General features: G+C 37.9%; 1 protein-coding gene across 6 annotated transcripts in view; it reads right to left on the bottom strand.

Moving 5' to 3' along the window:
* The window catches only part of nrxn2a (neurexin 2a), a 134,264-nt gene that overhangs the window by 22,959 nt on the left and 95,105 nt on the right, over positions 1-16,200 (bottom strand). Inside the window, exon 1 of one of the 6 annotated variants that reach the window (XM_042008457.1) lies at positions 8,800-10,477. The exons of the other annotated variants lie outside the window; for them this stretch is intronic. Within the exon in view, the coding sequence (XP_041864391.1) occupies positions 8,800-9,133 (334 nt within the window). The 5' untranslated portion in view covers positions 9,134-10,477. Of the gene's footprint in view, positions 1-8,799; positions 10,478-16,200 lie in introns of those variants that run through there. 6 annotated transcript variants of the gene reach the window in all.

Genomic DNA, 16,200 nt, shown 5'->3' with positions numbered 1-16,200 from the left:
AAATATTAGTTCGTATTTGTCGTCTGACTTATAGTATTTGAAGCACACTTCTCCCATGGTCTATTAAATACAGCTCAGTAAAAGGATGAAAATGAATAGTGCTGCCTAGAGCCTGTCAAAGAGAACATATGGTTCTCAAGCTAATATATGGTGTTCAAGCTAGAAAGTGGCATCATATGGTTAGTACAGTGTGCACAGACTTAACGAATACAAATCAATCAAATCAATTAAATTTGACCAAGCTAAAGCTGAACTGAAAGTCTTATGAATCATAAATAAGCACACATGCAGCTGGCATGAGCTGACTTCAGCTTTATTATGGTTGAACAGCTGTTTCTGCTATTTTTAGCTAGATGTATGCAGACTGCCAGTTCTTAAAGTAAATATTTGTAGCTCAGACAATCTTTTCTTTTACATTATTCTTAAAGCCTTTTCCATCTCAAACGTCAGGTGATAATGGGTTGTGGTGAAACTCCCATTCAACTGCCATTTTGAAATATTGCATTAACACTGCACTTACAGAAAGCGGAAACAATGGGGGTACTTCATCTTTAATCAAGAGCATAATTGTTTGCTTTGAGAGCAAGATTTCTTGTTTTCACATTAAAACATCATATTGTTCTCAAAACTCTGCTCTCACACTCAAAAAGTCCCTTCTTGCTCAAATATGTCGTTCTTCCTTTCAAAATTCTGCTCCTCTTCTCAGGTTTAGTGTTGCAGGTTTAAACCTCCAGCGCTCAAGCTTGTTCTCTTTCCCTCACACTCAGACACATTCTCTGCTCTCTCAACACTTTGTTCCTCTTTCTTGGGTCTGTGAATGAGCTGTCTGTTAAATGTCCTCCAGCCGATAGAGTACTTGATAAATCGAGAAAATAGTTTTGGCATTAAAAACAGTCTTTCTAGACCTCTAAACACTCCTCACAATTGTTCATATAGCTTTCTGGAAAAGTGCTTTTCTCTGACAGTTCTTAGATTTCTGTACAAAAAATAAAAATAAGCAAGTTTTACAACATTACTGAAGTGATCTGTTTTGCATCAATGATCTTTAATAAAAAAGGTTGGCAGTGTTTTGCATCTTTAATCTTATCTACTACAGCACAGTAGCCCCAAGGCACAAAACACAACGAATACAGAAATGAAACTGGAACAAAATTTCTGAAAATGGTACAATATTTGTAATTAGAATCAGATTTTTTTCTGTGCTCCTGTCCTTGAATTTTTGTGCTGTGCTCTTGCACTGAGGACAGGTTTATCTTTGCTCTAACTATTCTGTGAAAGCTACAATTCCCATGATTACGTTTTTCTCACACACTGTCCTTCAGATTGGTGTCACATGACTCGATTATCCTTAGTTATGTGGATATGTGAGGCTCGGGAGAATATTGCTTGGTCTTTTATGTAGATGGCATGTAACTCTGCCTTTTTGTTTTTGTGTGTTTAGTGTATTTTCTGTCTCATTGTGTTTTTTAAAATGTTCTTGTGTTATTCCCATGATGCAGTGTTTTGCACCTGAGAGCCACTGTACAACAGTATGATCGATATGTAGAAAAATATTAAACATCTATAGTATTTGGTCTCCTTTTTTATACCTGTTTTCTTTCTGTAACAGTTAATGAATATATTTCTGCTCTCTCGAATTGTGATTGGTGGGAATAGTGATTTGTAAATGTGAATGTTGGTTTCCAACATGAATGATATAATGCATCTAATGCAGTTTATTCATATCTCTTTCTGGTAGCTCCCTAATAGTGTATTTCTTTCTTATGGTCATATCAAAGTTGTATTAACGTCGACTTCATCACTTTTGCATTTCAAAGTTTGTTTATGGGTTTGGAGAGTTGTGTAAAGACATCAGTGGCACCACAGGGAGCTGCCTGAAATCTGATAAATGTCCACTGGAGCTGAACACAACAAGTTTGAAGTGTGAAGATAGAAAGACGCCAACAGAAGTCCGTTTCTCATCTTTGGTTAGAGCTAGCAGTCTTAAACTATATTAGCATTTACGATCTCAATGCACCATAATCTCTGTCTGAACTGCAGATTAAAAAGATTACATATATGTGTTTCTCTGGTGCAGTGATTTTTGAATCTGTAATGTGTTGTTGTGTTTTGCTCAAATAGATGCACACACATTTTGATCCTCATGCAAACTGAGCATTTCCTATTGTTGCTGCACCAAACTAAGAGCAAACAACTGGCAAAGCACAGGGTGGCTTTTAATGATTAATCAAAATGTGTCCCCTTAAAAAAGATATTGAGCGAGTTTGACTGGCTTCCAAACATCCACCAGTTGGTTCTCACTTGTATTTTTGCCAAAGTAGCTGCTGAAAGAATGTTTGCTGTCATCTTAAATTGCTAATGTAGTTATTAATGCAGTGGTTCCCAAACCCCCAATTTTTTCTGCAGGGTCCCCTTTTTATCATCAAAAATAATGTCAAGACCCCCAATCCCCCTATCACATGCACCCCAATGCTTACAAAGAAATGTACAAACAAATGTGCCATAAAATACTCTTTAGTTTATTGGCTGCTACTTAATCAGTTATAGTTAAAACCATGCCATTGGCAGACGGAATGATCAATTCCTCTGCAATAATGTTCTTTGTGTTCAGGATGAGAAGTCTCCAAGAGCAGTTATAACTTGTCTGGCTTCATACTGTCAGATGCTGATATTTTGAGACATGCAGCATACTGTGGTCTCTCTTCATTACCCACCATTGACCCTTACCATTACTTGACCTCTACCTGGCCAAGCCAAGGGCAAGATATGTCTTTTCATATTTTCTTGTCTTTTTTTTTGGTAGTTGAAATATATATTGTTAATTCATCATCATTTTCCCATTTCACACACCCCCAGAGGGCCTGCCCCTCAGTTTGTGAACCATTGCATAGGCCCTTTTATGCTTGACGTAGAAGATGAATACGCAGACAGGTGGACAGTTTCATTCGTCTTCTGCGTCGGTAACACACGTAATTTTGTTCGTTTTCAGGGAGATTAGCTATCCGTCGCTTGATGCAGAAGATGGAGCAATACCACTGGAAATTGTGGGGGCCAGTACTAAGCAGAATAGCAGACATGTGACCAACGAAAGAAACAAACCAGAGAAGAAGCGAATCAGGAAGGGAACAAAAAAGCAAAAGAAGATTGAAGACGAGCACAACAATTGTAAAAGTTACCAAGGATTTTGAAGAAATAATGTGTGTGAATGTTTAGGGTGTGTTGGGTGGTTGGAAGCAACTTTATAGCGACGGATTACCACTGCCAAGCGGGGTCTGAAACTGACGTCGGCTAGCGGGAGTGAACTCTAAATTTAGCACTGCCCACTAGTGGAGGAATTGACTTAACAACCATGGCAACGCAAAACTTGCATGAAGGTATGAGGACGGCGGCAAATGACAACATTTGAAACGGCCGCCGCTATTTCTGCAACTAAGGGAGCATAAATGGGCCTTATTAATGTAAGCTAAAGGTGTCACGGTCATTTTAAAGAGAACAAATATGTTGTATCTAAAGAGAAAATCTGATTTTGACATGAGAATAGTATTCAATTCAATTCAGTTAAATTCAGTTCAATTCAATTCAATTCAATTCAATTCAGTTCAGTTCAGTTCAATTCAGTTCAGTTCAATTCAATTCAATTCAGTTAAATTCAATTCAATTCAGTTAAATTCAATTCAATTCAGTTAAATTCAATTCAATTCAATTCAATTCAATTCAGTTAAATTCAATTCAATTCAATTCAATTCAATTCAGTTCAGTTCAGTTCAGTTCAATTCAGTTCAGTTCAATTCAATTCAATTCAGTTAAATTCAATTTAATTTAATTCAGTTCAGTTAAATTCAATTCAATTCAATTCAATTCAATTCAGTTCAATTCAATTTAATTTAATTCAATTCAATTCAATTCAATTCAATTCAATTCAATTCAATTCAATTCAATTCAGTTCAATTCAATTCAATTCAAAACAGATAAGTTCAATTCAATTCAATTCAGTTCAATTCAATTTACCTCAATTCAATTCATTTTTTAAATTCTCTTTTAAAAGGAAAAAACCTTCCAGCAGGACCAGATTCAGGAAATGCAGCTGTCTGCCTGGAGAGATCTGGGGTGAGAAGTCATGCTGTGAAATACTATAACAGACACTTCTAATGCACTTCTGGAAAAAAAGAATACCACATGAATCTCTTCTGCAGCCTGGAAAAAGCTAATTATAAAAAGAGGTTACTTAATAAAAAGACATTGTATAATCAGTATAATTTTTCAAATTATTTGAAATTTGCATATAACTAGGAACTAACTTTTGTCAAAAATATCAGGAGTGGCTTCTATTGGTGGTGGTCCCATTTCAAAATTTTATCAGATAAATTTGTGCATTTTTTTCATTAAATTCCACCTATTGTTTGATTTGATTCCTTTTTATAAAAAGGGGATCAATAAAATAAGCGTTTTCCTTCCTAAATGTTAATGGCAAGATGACAAGAATGGAGGCAGAAATTTACACCGGTGCAACAGGGTTGGCCTTTGTTGCTTTATATAGATCAGCATGGATGACATCCGTATACTGGTGATGTTTACTGTGATCTATGATTGTTTCTTCCATTTTAAAATGCTGCACATACATAAACTGCAGGGTTACAAAATGATGGTGGCGTCTTAGCAGCCCCCATATACACCTAAAAATATGCTAAAGGCAATCAATGGATTCATAAAAAAACAAAACAAAAAAAACCAAAAACAGCAGTATCGAGATGTTAACCAGATGTAACGAGTATAAGTGTGTAATTGTTGATGGTTCTTTTTATGTTTGCTATGACCTTGTTAGATTTTCAGCATCAGTTTTCAGAATGACTGTTTTAATATCTCATCTTTGCTGGAGTGTCTTTAACGATCATTTTAGAAACAGCACAGTGTGCAACAGTACAAAAGTAAGTTGCCAGATCATGTAAAATGATGTAACCTTAGTTTACTGTTGTTATTTTGCTGAAAAAGACATGTTTTTCACATCTTTTGTGACTATAGTTTTCGCTCCAGTTCATGTTCACATTCTCCTGGTTGTTCTGCTTTGCTGCAGATGTATTGCAGAGCAGTTGTTATCTTGTTCTCTCTGTTCTTCTATTACATGCTGTTCTTCCTTCTCGACTCAGTCTTCTTCAGTCTCAGCAAAAAGAAAAGTGCAGTCAAAACATTGTGTTCTGTTACAGAACAGCAATGGATATGACCATCATATAATGAATAATAAAAATTTTTAACGTGACCAAAACATCCTGTGAGTGACCCTCTGTAGCTATGGTATGGTGATGCTGTGCTTGTGTGTTTGTGTGTATGATTGCCCATGTGCATGTAGTGCATGTGCAGGTCTGCCTCACCATCACTCTTGAGGTAATGCAATATGTGACCCAGGGGAAACTGAGCCCACTCCAGCTGACCCTCTGATGCCCCTGTCCCTTTGTTTTCCATTTCTACAGCCAAAATAAACATCACACCACATCTCACTGCAAAAAGCCTCTAGACAAGTATTTTCTAACACAAACGCATTGATCTAAGCATTACCTGTTTTTAGCTATATTTAATATTTGAATCATGCTCAAAGACAACATTCTTGAAATACCATGCTAAATTATTTGCTCCGCTTCAGACATCTCTCTGGAGGCGTAAGTTGCTCTTTGCCTTGCTGTAGCCAAACAGTTCTAACACTAAAACTGAGGCCCTGGAGAGTGAAGTGCAGCAGATTTTAACTGAGTGTGTTGAACATGCGGTTGTGTTGGGAGTGTGATGAGGGGTCAGCTACAGTGCAAACCTTCTTGAATTCCAGTTGAGAGAGTAAGAGGCCTTTGGCCCTAGGGGTCATGGTATTGGCTGACTCTCACCATGTAGTGGTCAGGCGTTCAAGATAAACTCAGCGGAAAGCATACGCTGCAGCAAAACTATCAGTGAGAAGCAAGACTGGCTCTGGGCTTCCCCGGTGTGAAGTGATGTGTATAATAACATGGTGTAACATTTATTAATAATGCAATTTTTAATAACTGTAGTACTGTTTTTCATATTTTTATTTTAGCATGCAGGAATCTCTTATTTATAGGGTCCCGTATTTAAACCTTTATTAATTGAAAATTTGCTGCAGGTTTTTATAGTCAGGGTGACCTCACTACTGCTATGGAAGATAAAATGAAAGGTGTTACGAGCTTTTGAAATACTTTATATAGTTAAGGAAAAGAAAAGTGTTTTTTAAGTTAATTTTCATTCATGCCATGAGCAGTGTCATGGACCTGAACAAAAGATTTAAGGCAGAAATTTTAAAGGTAAACAACAGCGCGGGTCTAAATTAAAATGTAGAAATGATCCTTTTATCCTTCTGATATATCACAAGCTTGAAGATGCCCTTGTCCTGCCTGATACTTAATCTTATTCTAACACCTGGATAATTCTTCACTTGTCAGTGTGTAAGAGTGTAACATCTAACTGGTAATGTAACAATATATTCAATAACCTCTGTTTTGGATAAGACAAGGGGGCACTGTAGTGGGGGAGGTGGCCTATAAATAGCAAATAGCCCAGGGGCATCCAGGAGTCTTTGGTTAGCCTTGGAAAAACTAATACACATACACACATGCACACTTATACAGTCCATGACAGAGGACATTACAATGACTTCTGTTCATTTCCTGGAGTCTTAAACTTGATTCATACGTTTGCAACAAACAATGCAGCTATGACCGTAACCTATGCAACTAGTCTACACAGCTGCTGGCATTTATGCTTGAAACTACTGTAGTGCAGAAAAGATGTTAAAGGAAATGGTTTGAGCAGCTATTTAATAAGTCTAAGGCTAAGTCTATACACAGGCTGGAAAGCTGCAAAAAAGGCTAAATTGTTAAAATACTAGCTGTTGTGTTCAAATTAATACCTCCTGGTATGAGTTGGTGAGACTCCAATGAGGTCTGTAAATTTCCTTACCAGTCGGTCAATATGGATCTCTGTGGAAGACTGGCAATTAGTTGTGACTACATGGTCTTATTTCCCTGACTTGACTCCCTGAAGGATGGTGTGCGACACCATTCACCTTCCTGACATTAGCAACTTTACGCTGACATGGTGAAGATACTGAAAGTCAGATATCACTAAGCACTACTGTAACTCTTGCAACAGCTACTTCAGCTGTGAAAAACATCATCTCAGCCCCAGAATACTTATTAAATGTTTAACAAGAAATTCCAATAGCAGTTCAAGATTTCACATTTCTATGAAACGAAAAGTTGAGGCTGTTAAGATTTGCCATATAAGAAATACATGATAATATGAAAAGGTGTATGTAAGTATGAAAATTGTTTACAACCTCTAAAAAGACTGACTATAAGCTATGCTTTGTGAACATGTTGCTATGCTGTCTTACGTTTCTGGGAAGTTGTACATCAGGTTGGTGCACAGAATACATGGTAATGTTGTATTGATGGTGAAAATTTAAATACATGTGTTGACCTTAAAAGTCTTGCTGGTGTGTGGGGTTTTGCTTTTGTTCTCATAAGTAAGACACATCCACCTGTACTTGTGACATTTTTTTTTACTAAAAATTTCATTTATTTTTTTACTTTTTTTGATGTATGCACTTTTGCAAAAGGTTAAGTGAACACCAAAATCTGAGCATGCATACTACATAGTGCATTAGGGTATTACAGAGATGGCTTGTAAATCATGAGTGCTGTCTGCATCACTTAGGTCAGAGTAAATTGAATTCCTTGCTCTGAAGCACATACTTCATAATAATCCACAGTAGAAAATCTACAATACAGGTAATTGGAAATTTATCTGTGAATTCTTTGAAGTGTTTTCTTTTCCCCTTTTTTATGGACTTGTTTGATCCAAAGCTGCACCATGCTTGTAAAAACCTGGTTCATAATGATATGGCTATAATAGTTCAGCTGTAATTCATCAGATTTTTAGTCCTTTTGTGACAGACAAAGCTGCTGCTGTAAAAAAGACACTGCAAATCCATTGGGTCTCTTTCGCTCTCTCTCTCTTTTTGTATAAGATATTAAAGTGAGTTTTAGGGCAGAAATTTCAAAGTGAGATATAAAAGGGAGCAATGGCTCCTGTCAGTGCTTTGAGTAGCATTACAAATTTGATGTGGATTGATTGACTAGGTCAATACCATTTTTAAATTAAACAGTGTTGAAGGCTTAATCAAACTGGTATGGGAAGATGGTGAAACAAGTTCACTTAAAACCTGATGATTATCTTACATTACATGAAACTCTTTATGCACTTGCTTGCCAATGTTGTGATGCAACTTATCACTGTATTCTTTGTCAAATACATTTGCCACAAAACCATTTTATAACACCTTAGTGCATTTTTCACTCAAACACACAGCTCAGAACAAGATAAGAAGGTTTGCAGTGATGATTCATTACACTGTTATGTATCTGCACTATGAAACAAACCCCTCACCCCACTTGACAACAACCCCCCAAAAAAACTCCACTGATGCTTTAGCATGTTGAGCAACAACATGGGGAAGGGCAGCCACTGCTGATAGTAATGGAGACATAAAGGGATTTAATGATGCATAGAGGCTGCAGCACATATATAGTTCGAAGGTCCATCCACCCACTGTATCCCACACGAAAGCCACCTCTCTCACCACCAGAAGAAACAACACAAGCCTTTTTATCTCCAGAGCATTGAATATGTTAAACTGCAAACTGCATCTCATTCTTTCTAATTATTTCTGACCATCTGTACCATTGGAGCAAAGCAATTCAGTAAAGAAAACGTTGAGAATCTTGGAGGGAAAGGTCTTACCATGGCCCCCTCTGGTAAGAAAAGGCATCCTGTTGATAGCAATAGGAACAGTACCATGCTTATTGTGGAAGTGGTGGACATGGTGTGTGGTACTGAGACTTGAAGACACACGTGCTGTTCCGGTCTGGATGGGGAGTACAGTGAGCAGTGCGAACCAGAATGCTAGTCTTGAACAGTAACTTAGGCCCATGCCTAGACTAAATTGAAACAAGCTGCTCTGCTGTCCAAGCACAGAGGTGGCTGCAAAGAGTCTACCCATGTGTGTTAGATCCACAAGGGTCCAGGACAGATAAGCTTTGGCCTCTGATTGTTCAACTTGAAGACAGCAGGGCATCTCACCGACAATCTGGGCCCATTTCTGTTTGTTATCCCTCGGTTTGATGCGAGTGTTGGCAGATTCAAAAATATTCTTTAAATTTGGGAGAGAAAAATATATGAAATAAATTCAAAAGAAGAAACCAAATCCAACTGTTTTTGTGGGAGAAACTGGAGCAATACCAACTTATCTGTTCTTGATTAACATATTGCCGTGCCAAGATGTCTGCTGGACAAAAAAGGGCAATATTAAAATCTATTTAAAAACCATCTTGAAGCACATTCTTACAAAAGTGGACCAGGTGTATCCAACAAAAAGGAAAGACACACATCCAAATAAAGACTGGGGATGGATCCAACTGTAATTTCAAACAGCCACGCTGCTCCAGCATTATATTTCGCCTTGAAAAGTGGCAGGGCAGAGATTCATGTGATTAGAATCCTGATAAGAGTCTCCATTGCCCACAGGTAGTGCTGGAGGGCAGCTGAGCCTGCCCACTAAGAAGAGAACCCCTCCACCGCAGTAAAAAATGTAGCTCACATCTGTTGGAAAATAGATCATTTCATTGATATAAAAAAATAAAATAAAATAACAAGCTGACAAAATATATGTCCAAAAGAGGGTGCAGCGATGAAGGGTGATGCTAGAGTCAACCCCTTTTGTTCCCTTTTAGCCAGGGAATGGGAAGAGACTAGACCCAGGGAGGGGGGGCAGATAGAGAAGGGGAGAGATTGAGCTGTATCTGCAGCAGTAAAGAAGAAAATCCCAAAAATAAATAAATAATTTCTCAGCAGATCCTCATTCAGTCTCACAGGCGCCGCAAATCCAGCAAACCGCAGCCTCTGGCGTGGTAGAGATCCATCAGAATGCTGCTGCAGCAGTCTCTGTTTCCAATGAACGTAGGCTCCGTCTCTCACGCTCCACCTGCTCAGTCTCATGCAGTAACAACTACTGCTGCATTCCCCTCACTGCTGCTGCTGCTCCTTTTTCCTGTATCCTCTCCCGTTACCAGATCTGCTGCTTCTGACGGAGGACGCTTAATGTGACGGCATGAGTGCCTCTCTCTGGAGGAGGGCAGGTGATTCTCCTCAAATCAGATGACTTGGATAGCGGAGACTGAAATATAGCCTTGAACGGCTGCAGCAAGAATGATGCTAATTAAAATAAAAAAATAAAATAAATAAAAAAATACGGCATCATATCATGATGAATCCGGGATGAGTGAAATTCCAGGACAGCCCAGTGAAAAACAACCCTGCCTTGGAGCTGTGGTCGGATAAAAGCAAGATAAAGGAGCTCTTCTGAAAGCAGACTGTAGTCAGGGGCTCTGATCCAGTGAGGCACAGCATGTGCTTCTGTGTGTGTGCGTGTCTGAGAAAGAGTCTGTGAGCAAATGAGTGGGGAGGGTGAGGTGAGGGTGGGTGGGTGAGCGATAGCAGGAGGGAGGGAGACACAGGAAGAGACAGCGAAACAGAGAACAGGCAGTGGTGGCGCAAACACACAGGGAAAATTGTGAGGCAAGTAAATGGGTTGTGTGAATAAATACATGCTACCGAATTCACAGCGCACTGGCTTGCAGGTCCTGGCAGGAACACGTAGGAATCATACTGCAGAGGAGGAGCCTGATTTAGGTGAGCTGTCAGTGCTGTTGCAGAATGAACACAGGGGTATTGGTATGAATGTGTTTCTAACATAAAGACCCCTGAGCTACAATAGGCATGAATGATACAGGAACACAAATACCTGTCAAAATGATATAATATAGCTCGCTATCTCAGCCCAAGGAAGTTATAGGCTGTGGTATGTAATCCATTTGGAATATATCAAAAGCTTGCATCAAAATTTAATCTAAAACCTCTCTTTTCACAGCGGTGCATCTCCATACCTTTGCTGCCTTTACCTCTCCAAATCCATTTAGTCTAATCCTTTTGCCTTATGTGTTCACCTCACATCTGTATAATAGGCCCCCTCTCTGTTTGAGAGCTCCATGGCTCCCTGCACTCATGCAGCTTAACCATGCAGAACTTATTCATAGCCACAACTGATCAGTTCGGAGGTATTCTGAAATTGTTTGAGCTGCTCAGGTTTTTGGGCTGGGGAAAGGTGATGGTAAAATGAAGTGACATCTGACAGGATGAACACATTATAAGAAGAAGAAGGAACAGAGTGGGAAGGGATGACGAGTGAAAAGGATGGAGCCCAAACAAGAGAATGAGAGAGAGGGAGAAATTGCAAAGGGGAAGAAGTAAAGGGAGGCTGCAGCTGTATCAGCTAAATCACGGTCGATAGAGATATCAGCTGGGATTGCCTAGTCGGTTGAAAGGACACGCATGGAAACAGGAGGACAGAGGCAAGCCATGCAGCACCACCTCTCATAGTGACAAGAAGTCGACGCAGGCCATTACTCAAGCAGGGGAGGGGGTGGTGCTTGTGGGGGAGTGAGGTTGATTGAACAAAAAGAACAGAGGAGGGATACGTGCACAATACTCTGGGACTGCAAGTGTCCAAACAGCTTGTAGAGGTTCATCTGCTGGTATTATGTCCAAAAATAAGCATATATATATATATATATATATATATATATGTCTATTTATTTATTTATTTCCATCTGAGGCATGTGGAGACTCAAATGCTTTATATATATCATATGTCCCTCAGTAAATCTCGGTGCATGTCATCTTAATCAGATGTACAGTGATGATGCGGAACACTGCCTGGCTATTACATGCAGATCAATTTCCAGTAATGATTTGATGAGGGACCAGACTGAGAAGCACAGTAACCGACTCTCTGATAATTCCAGAAGAAAAGGCTGTTTTATTTCTTTCATCAATGCATGGCTTACATCGTTTTACATCTAACCTGGGAGTGGAAACATGACACCAAAAACACACCACCAAAGGAAAGGATATTTCAGACACACACACACACACACACACACACACACACACACACACACACACACACACACACACACACACACACACACACACACACACACACAAGATTTTATATATATCAAAAGTACAAACACATTTAAACACAATTTTAAAAAAAGAAAATGAAGAATTTATGAACATTACAGAACAATATTTCAACAATATTTTTTATAAATGATTGATTAGTGAAATGTAATGTGTTCTTTTTGTCAGGTGTGTTTTGGTAAATATTTTCATCTTTTATGGAACATGTTATTTTTTTTTTTTTTATTAAAAAAGTGTTTGCTGTGTCCTCTTACCTTGTCTCTGAAATTGTATTCTGTGACAATTTAAACACAATTTGGTTTTGAGAAATGTATTAAAATGTATTAAATGTATTTAAAAGATTGTATCATGTCTTCTATTTTTCTTTGTGATGTTATTTATCTGAAATGATCAAATTGTTTTATTGTGTTTTGTGGAACACTGCCATGTTTTAATTTGGGGTTGTTGTGTTTGTATCTTTGTTCTGGTATTTGTCTAATTTGTCCTGTTCTGATCCACATAAGAAAAAAAAAGCCTGTCAGTCTGAAACTCCCTCTAACAAACACAGTGAGTATAAATAAAAACTGGCTTTTCATTTCAAGCAACACTGAGGTCTCTGCACAAGAGGACAGAGTGGGATGATTTATAACGGGTGACTTGGACTGTCAGGCTGTCCAGTGTGCGATCATCTTTCTAGGCAGTGATGATATCTTGGTGAGTGCTGTCAGCAATGAAAGACTGGCATTAATCAATTTATAGGCTCGAGGGTTGCTCAACATAAAGATGGAGCTGAAGAAGCCTCTCTAACTGTAACCTTGTGCTGTCCTTGGTTATTTAATAAGTTGGGCATCCCACGCAGCTTTTCATATTAATGCACAACTCGACACCCCTCACAGGATATACATGAAATGCATTTTTGATTAGATTTATTTTTAAATGTATTGCAATAGACTTTTCTTAGATTTTAAAATGGAGTGAGTGCCTTATATATGTCATTCCTGCAATTCCAGACTAATGAATCTCTTATTTGTGTATATTTTCTATTTTCTTGAGAACTTTGTGTTGACACAATCACATAGTTTTTAAAAAAACATGTAATGATAGATACAATGAACAGATAAGCTTTTAATTTCCCTAGAGAAAAAAGAAAAAAAAAAACACAAGCCAGAAGGTTTACCACAAACTTGCAAATGACGTGATATGAGAGGACATGTACGGCATTTTAAGGACTTAAGAAACCTAAATGTGCATGTTTGTTCTCAGGAGGATTGGTGAGAGATGATTTTTCACAGACATCCAGTCTCACCCCAGGGGGTAAAGTAGCAGGATTAATCATAGCACTTTCAGATTAATTACTCATAATGCGAGCATCCTCTGAAAGGCATGGCCTGTAGTTGTGATGTTTGGTTGATTTCATTAAGCTTAAAGCGACAACACCTAAAATAAACCTGGTTGAGACAGTGCAAGGAAAGGCGAAAGCAGGCACTGTGATGTACAACAGCTCCACCAACATGAAGTAACTGGGAGGATCACAGATAATAATCACATATAGGCAGAATAGAAACTAAACAAAAACTGCTCACTTGTTCTGTGTTTTATTTCATTATACACAGAGCTGAATCTCATGGAGACTGCGGTTGTGTGCTTGTTAAAAAAAGAGAGGCTCCAACACTCAGGAAGGTAGATTACATCTCTATTTAAAAGCATAAGCTGGAGCTCTGGATACACAGCTTCACCTGCAAAGCATTTCCCTTCAATATTCTCAACTTGAGTACACATCAATCTTCTGTCTTTTTCTAAATCAACTTTGGTGTCTTGGCAGGCGGCATGCTCTCCTGTGAAAAGACTGTACTTGTGACAGTAGGCTGCATATTGCCGGCTGCACATGGTGCTGGCAAAAATAGATTCCATTTGCTTGTTTAGCTAAGCTTACTAGCCTCAGCATGGCTCCTGAAAAGGAAGACAGCTGAGATGTATACAATGGAGAAATCCCACAACAAAAGAAACAGAGCAACAGTCTCTTGAATCTGAACAAGCACATTTCCTAAATGTTGAGCTCAGATGAATCAAAACAGGAAAAAATACAATAATATAACAAAAGAGCAAAAGGGGGAATGGCAGAACTACATTCCTCCACAATCCCCTGATAACATATTTGGTTTGATTGGGATCTTTTTCATTCCCAATGATCTGATCACCTAATTTTGTTGATAGGCTTAAAAAAAAAAAAAAAAAAAAAAAACAGGCTAACTAATCATAGAATTTTTTTGTGGGTTTATCTTAATCTACTGGTCTTGCTCATTATATAAATTATAAAGACAGCTGCTGCAGGACTGTATAAAGCATATAACCGTTGCCATGACTATGTCTGTTGCAGTGTGCAAAAAAGAAAACCTCTAAAACACGAGGCATTACAGCATGTTGATATCAGGTTTGCAAACCATTCTGTCTTGACTTATGACCATTATTTCTAACAGCAATGGCCAAATTAAGCATCTCAAAAGGCTGAAGCATTTTAGCCAGTTGCATTGAGTTTTGAGTATTGGTGCAATGTGTATGCATAAACTATTGGGCTCCAGTGCTTAATCTATATAATTTTTTTATTTAGTGTTGTTTTAGTATTTAAGCTACCTGCCTTGTTTCATAAATTGTATGATTTTGTTCAAAGCTACACTGCATATTGGACATATTTTCCTATTAGATTTAATGGGAAACTGTGTCCAAACATTTAACTGGTACAGTACATTAAAATAAAATACCTAAATTAGTAGAACAATCTAGGCCTACTCTTTATTTTGGATGTGCATGTGTTGCGAATATGTTTTTTTTTTTCCTTACTTATTAAATTACACACACCCTCTGTTTTGTAAATTGTTAATTTTAGAAAGTATGTATACACTTTAAGCCTCAATCATGAGAATGGGATGTAAGGAATGTTTGTGTGTTGATATCCAGTTGCTGGCCTGTGATGCAGTGCTGTAAAGCAAAACACAGCTGTCACATGATGGTTTGGGCTAGAACACAAATTTGTACAGTGCTGCAGGGCAATGACAGCCCAGGAATGTGCATAATAAATGTCAGTGTGTTGTCAAAACGAGTCAGAAGCACAAAGTTTTAAGGTTGGAAACTTATATAGTATTGCTTTAAGGGATATATGGAAAAGATCTTTCCACGGCTTCAGATACTGTCATGAAGTTTGTTGCATGTTTAAACCATTGAGAACCATTCAACCGTTGGGCTGCATCTAAAGTCCCTCTTGTGTGTTTACTATAAATTTTTGATCATCACTGCTCGCTGTGGTGTTATTTTTGGAGCCATTTAATATCATTCATTTAAAAAAAGCACAGTGAGGTCATGGACTAGACTAGACAGTTGATAAAGAGGTAGTAATTTTTTATTTTTGCGACGTGTCATAGTTAATTTGTCATACCTTAGCACTTAGTATTAAATAATACCATAATTCAAGCAAGTGGCCACTAAATGAGCAAAGGGACAGAATCCAAGATAGGTTTTTAAAGGGAATGCACCTTCATTCTGTATTCATACAACCATGTGGTCAGACTAAACAAACAACCAAAAGTAGTAAGACACTGTGGTGTTGACATATTTATAGCAATCTGTGGCTGCTCTTAAGCCAAAATTACTCTATTAGTTAAGCATTTGATTAAAATACTGGTGGTGCTGTAAAAATAATTGATGAGTGTGAAATAACTGAAATAAATATTAAAACTCAATATTGTAAGATGCTACTTTATTATAGCTCCTTTTTTTTTACCTGAGTATGCCTTTTCCATTTCACAACAGCATTTTTTTGGCATGTTTATATCATAATGACACACACAACCTTTCATATCAGTTGTGTTGCCACAGCTCTTTTAGTCTTCTTTTAAGCTGGAAGCCTTAATATTGGTGAAAAGATTATGATTCTTCCTTTTCACTTCAGTTTGAAGTTTAGAAGTCATCTATCCAGAACGATTGATAGGTATAATTGTACTTAGCTGCCAGCACGGGTAGGCTCTGAGGAGTAAATAAAACATATGGAATAAAGAAAAGATTGATAGTAAGGTGCGTATGATGCATGCAAAATCAAACAAAAATTGTATAAGCTATATTTCTTCTTTC

Source organism: Melanotaenia boesemani, chromosome 15 (assembly GCF_017639745.1).
Source record: "Melanotaenia boesemani isolate fMelBoe1 chromosome 15, fMelBoe1.pri, whole genome shotgun sequence".
NCBI classification, from domain to species: domain Eukaryota; kingdom Metazoa; phylum Chordata; class Actinopteri; order Atheriniformes; family Melanotaeniidae; genus Melanotaenia; species Melanotaenia boesemani.
The sequence above is the reverse complement of the archived record's forward strand: the minus strand, read 5'-3'. Positions and strand labels throughout refer to the sequence as shown.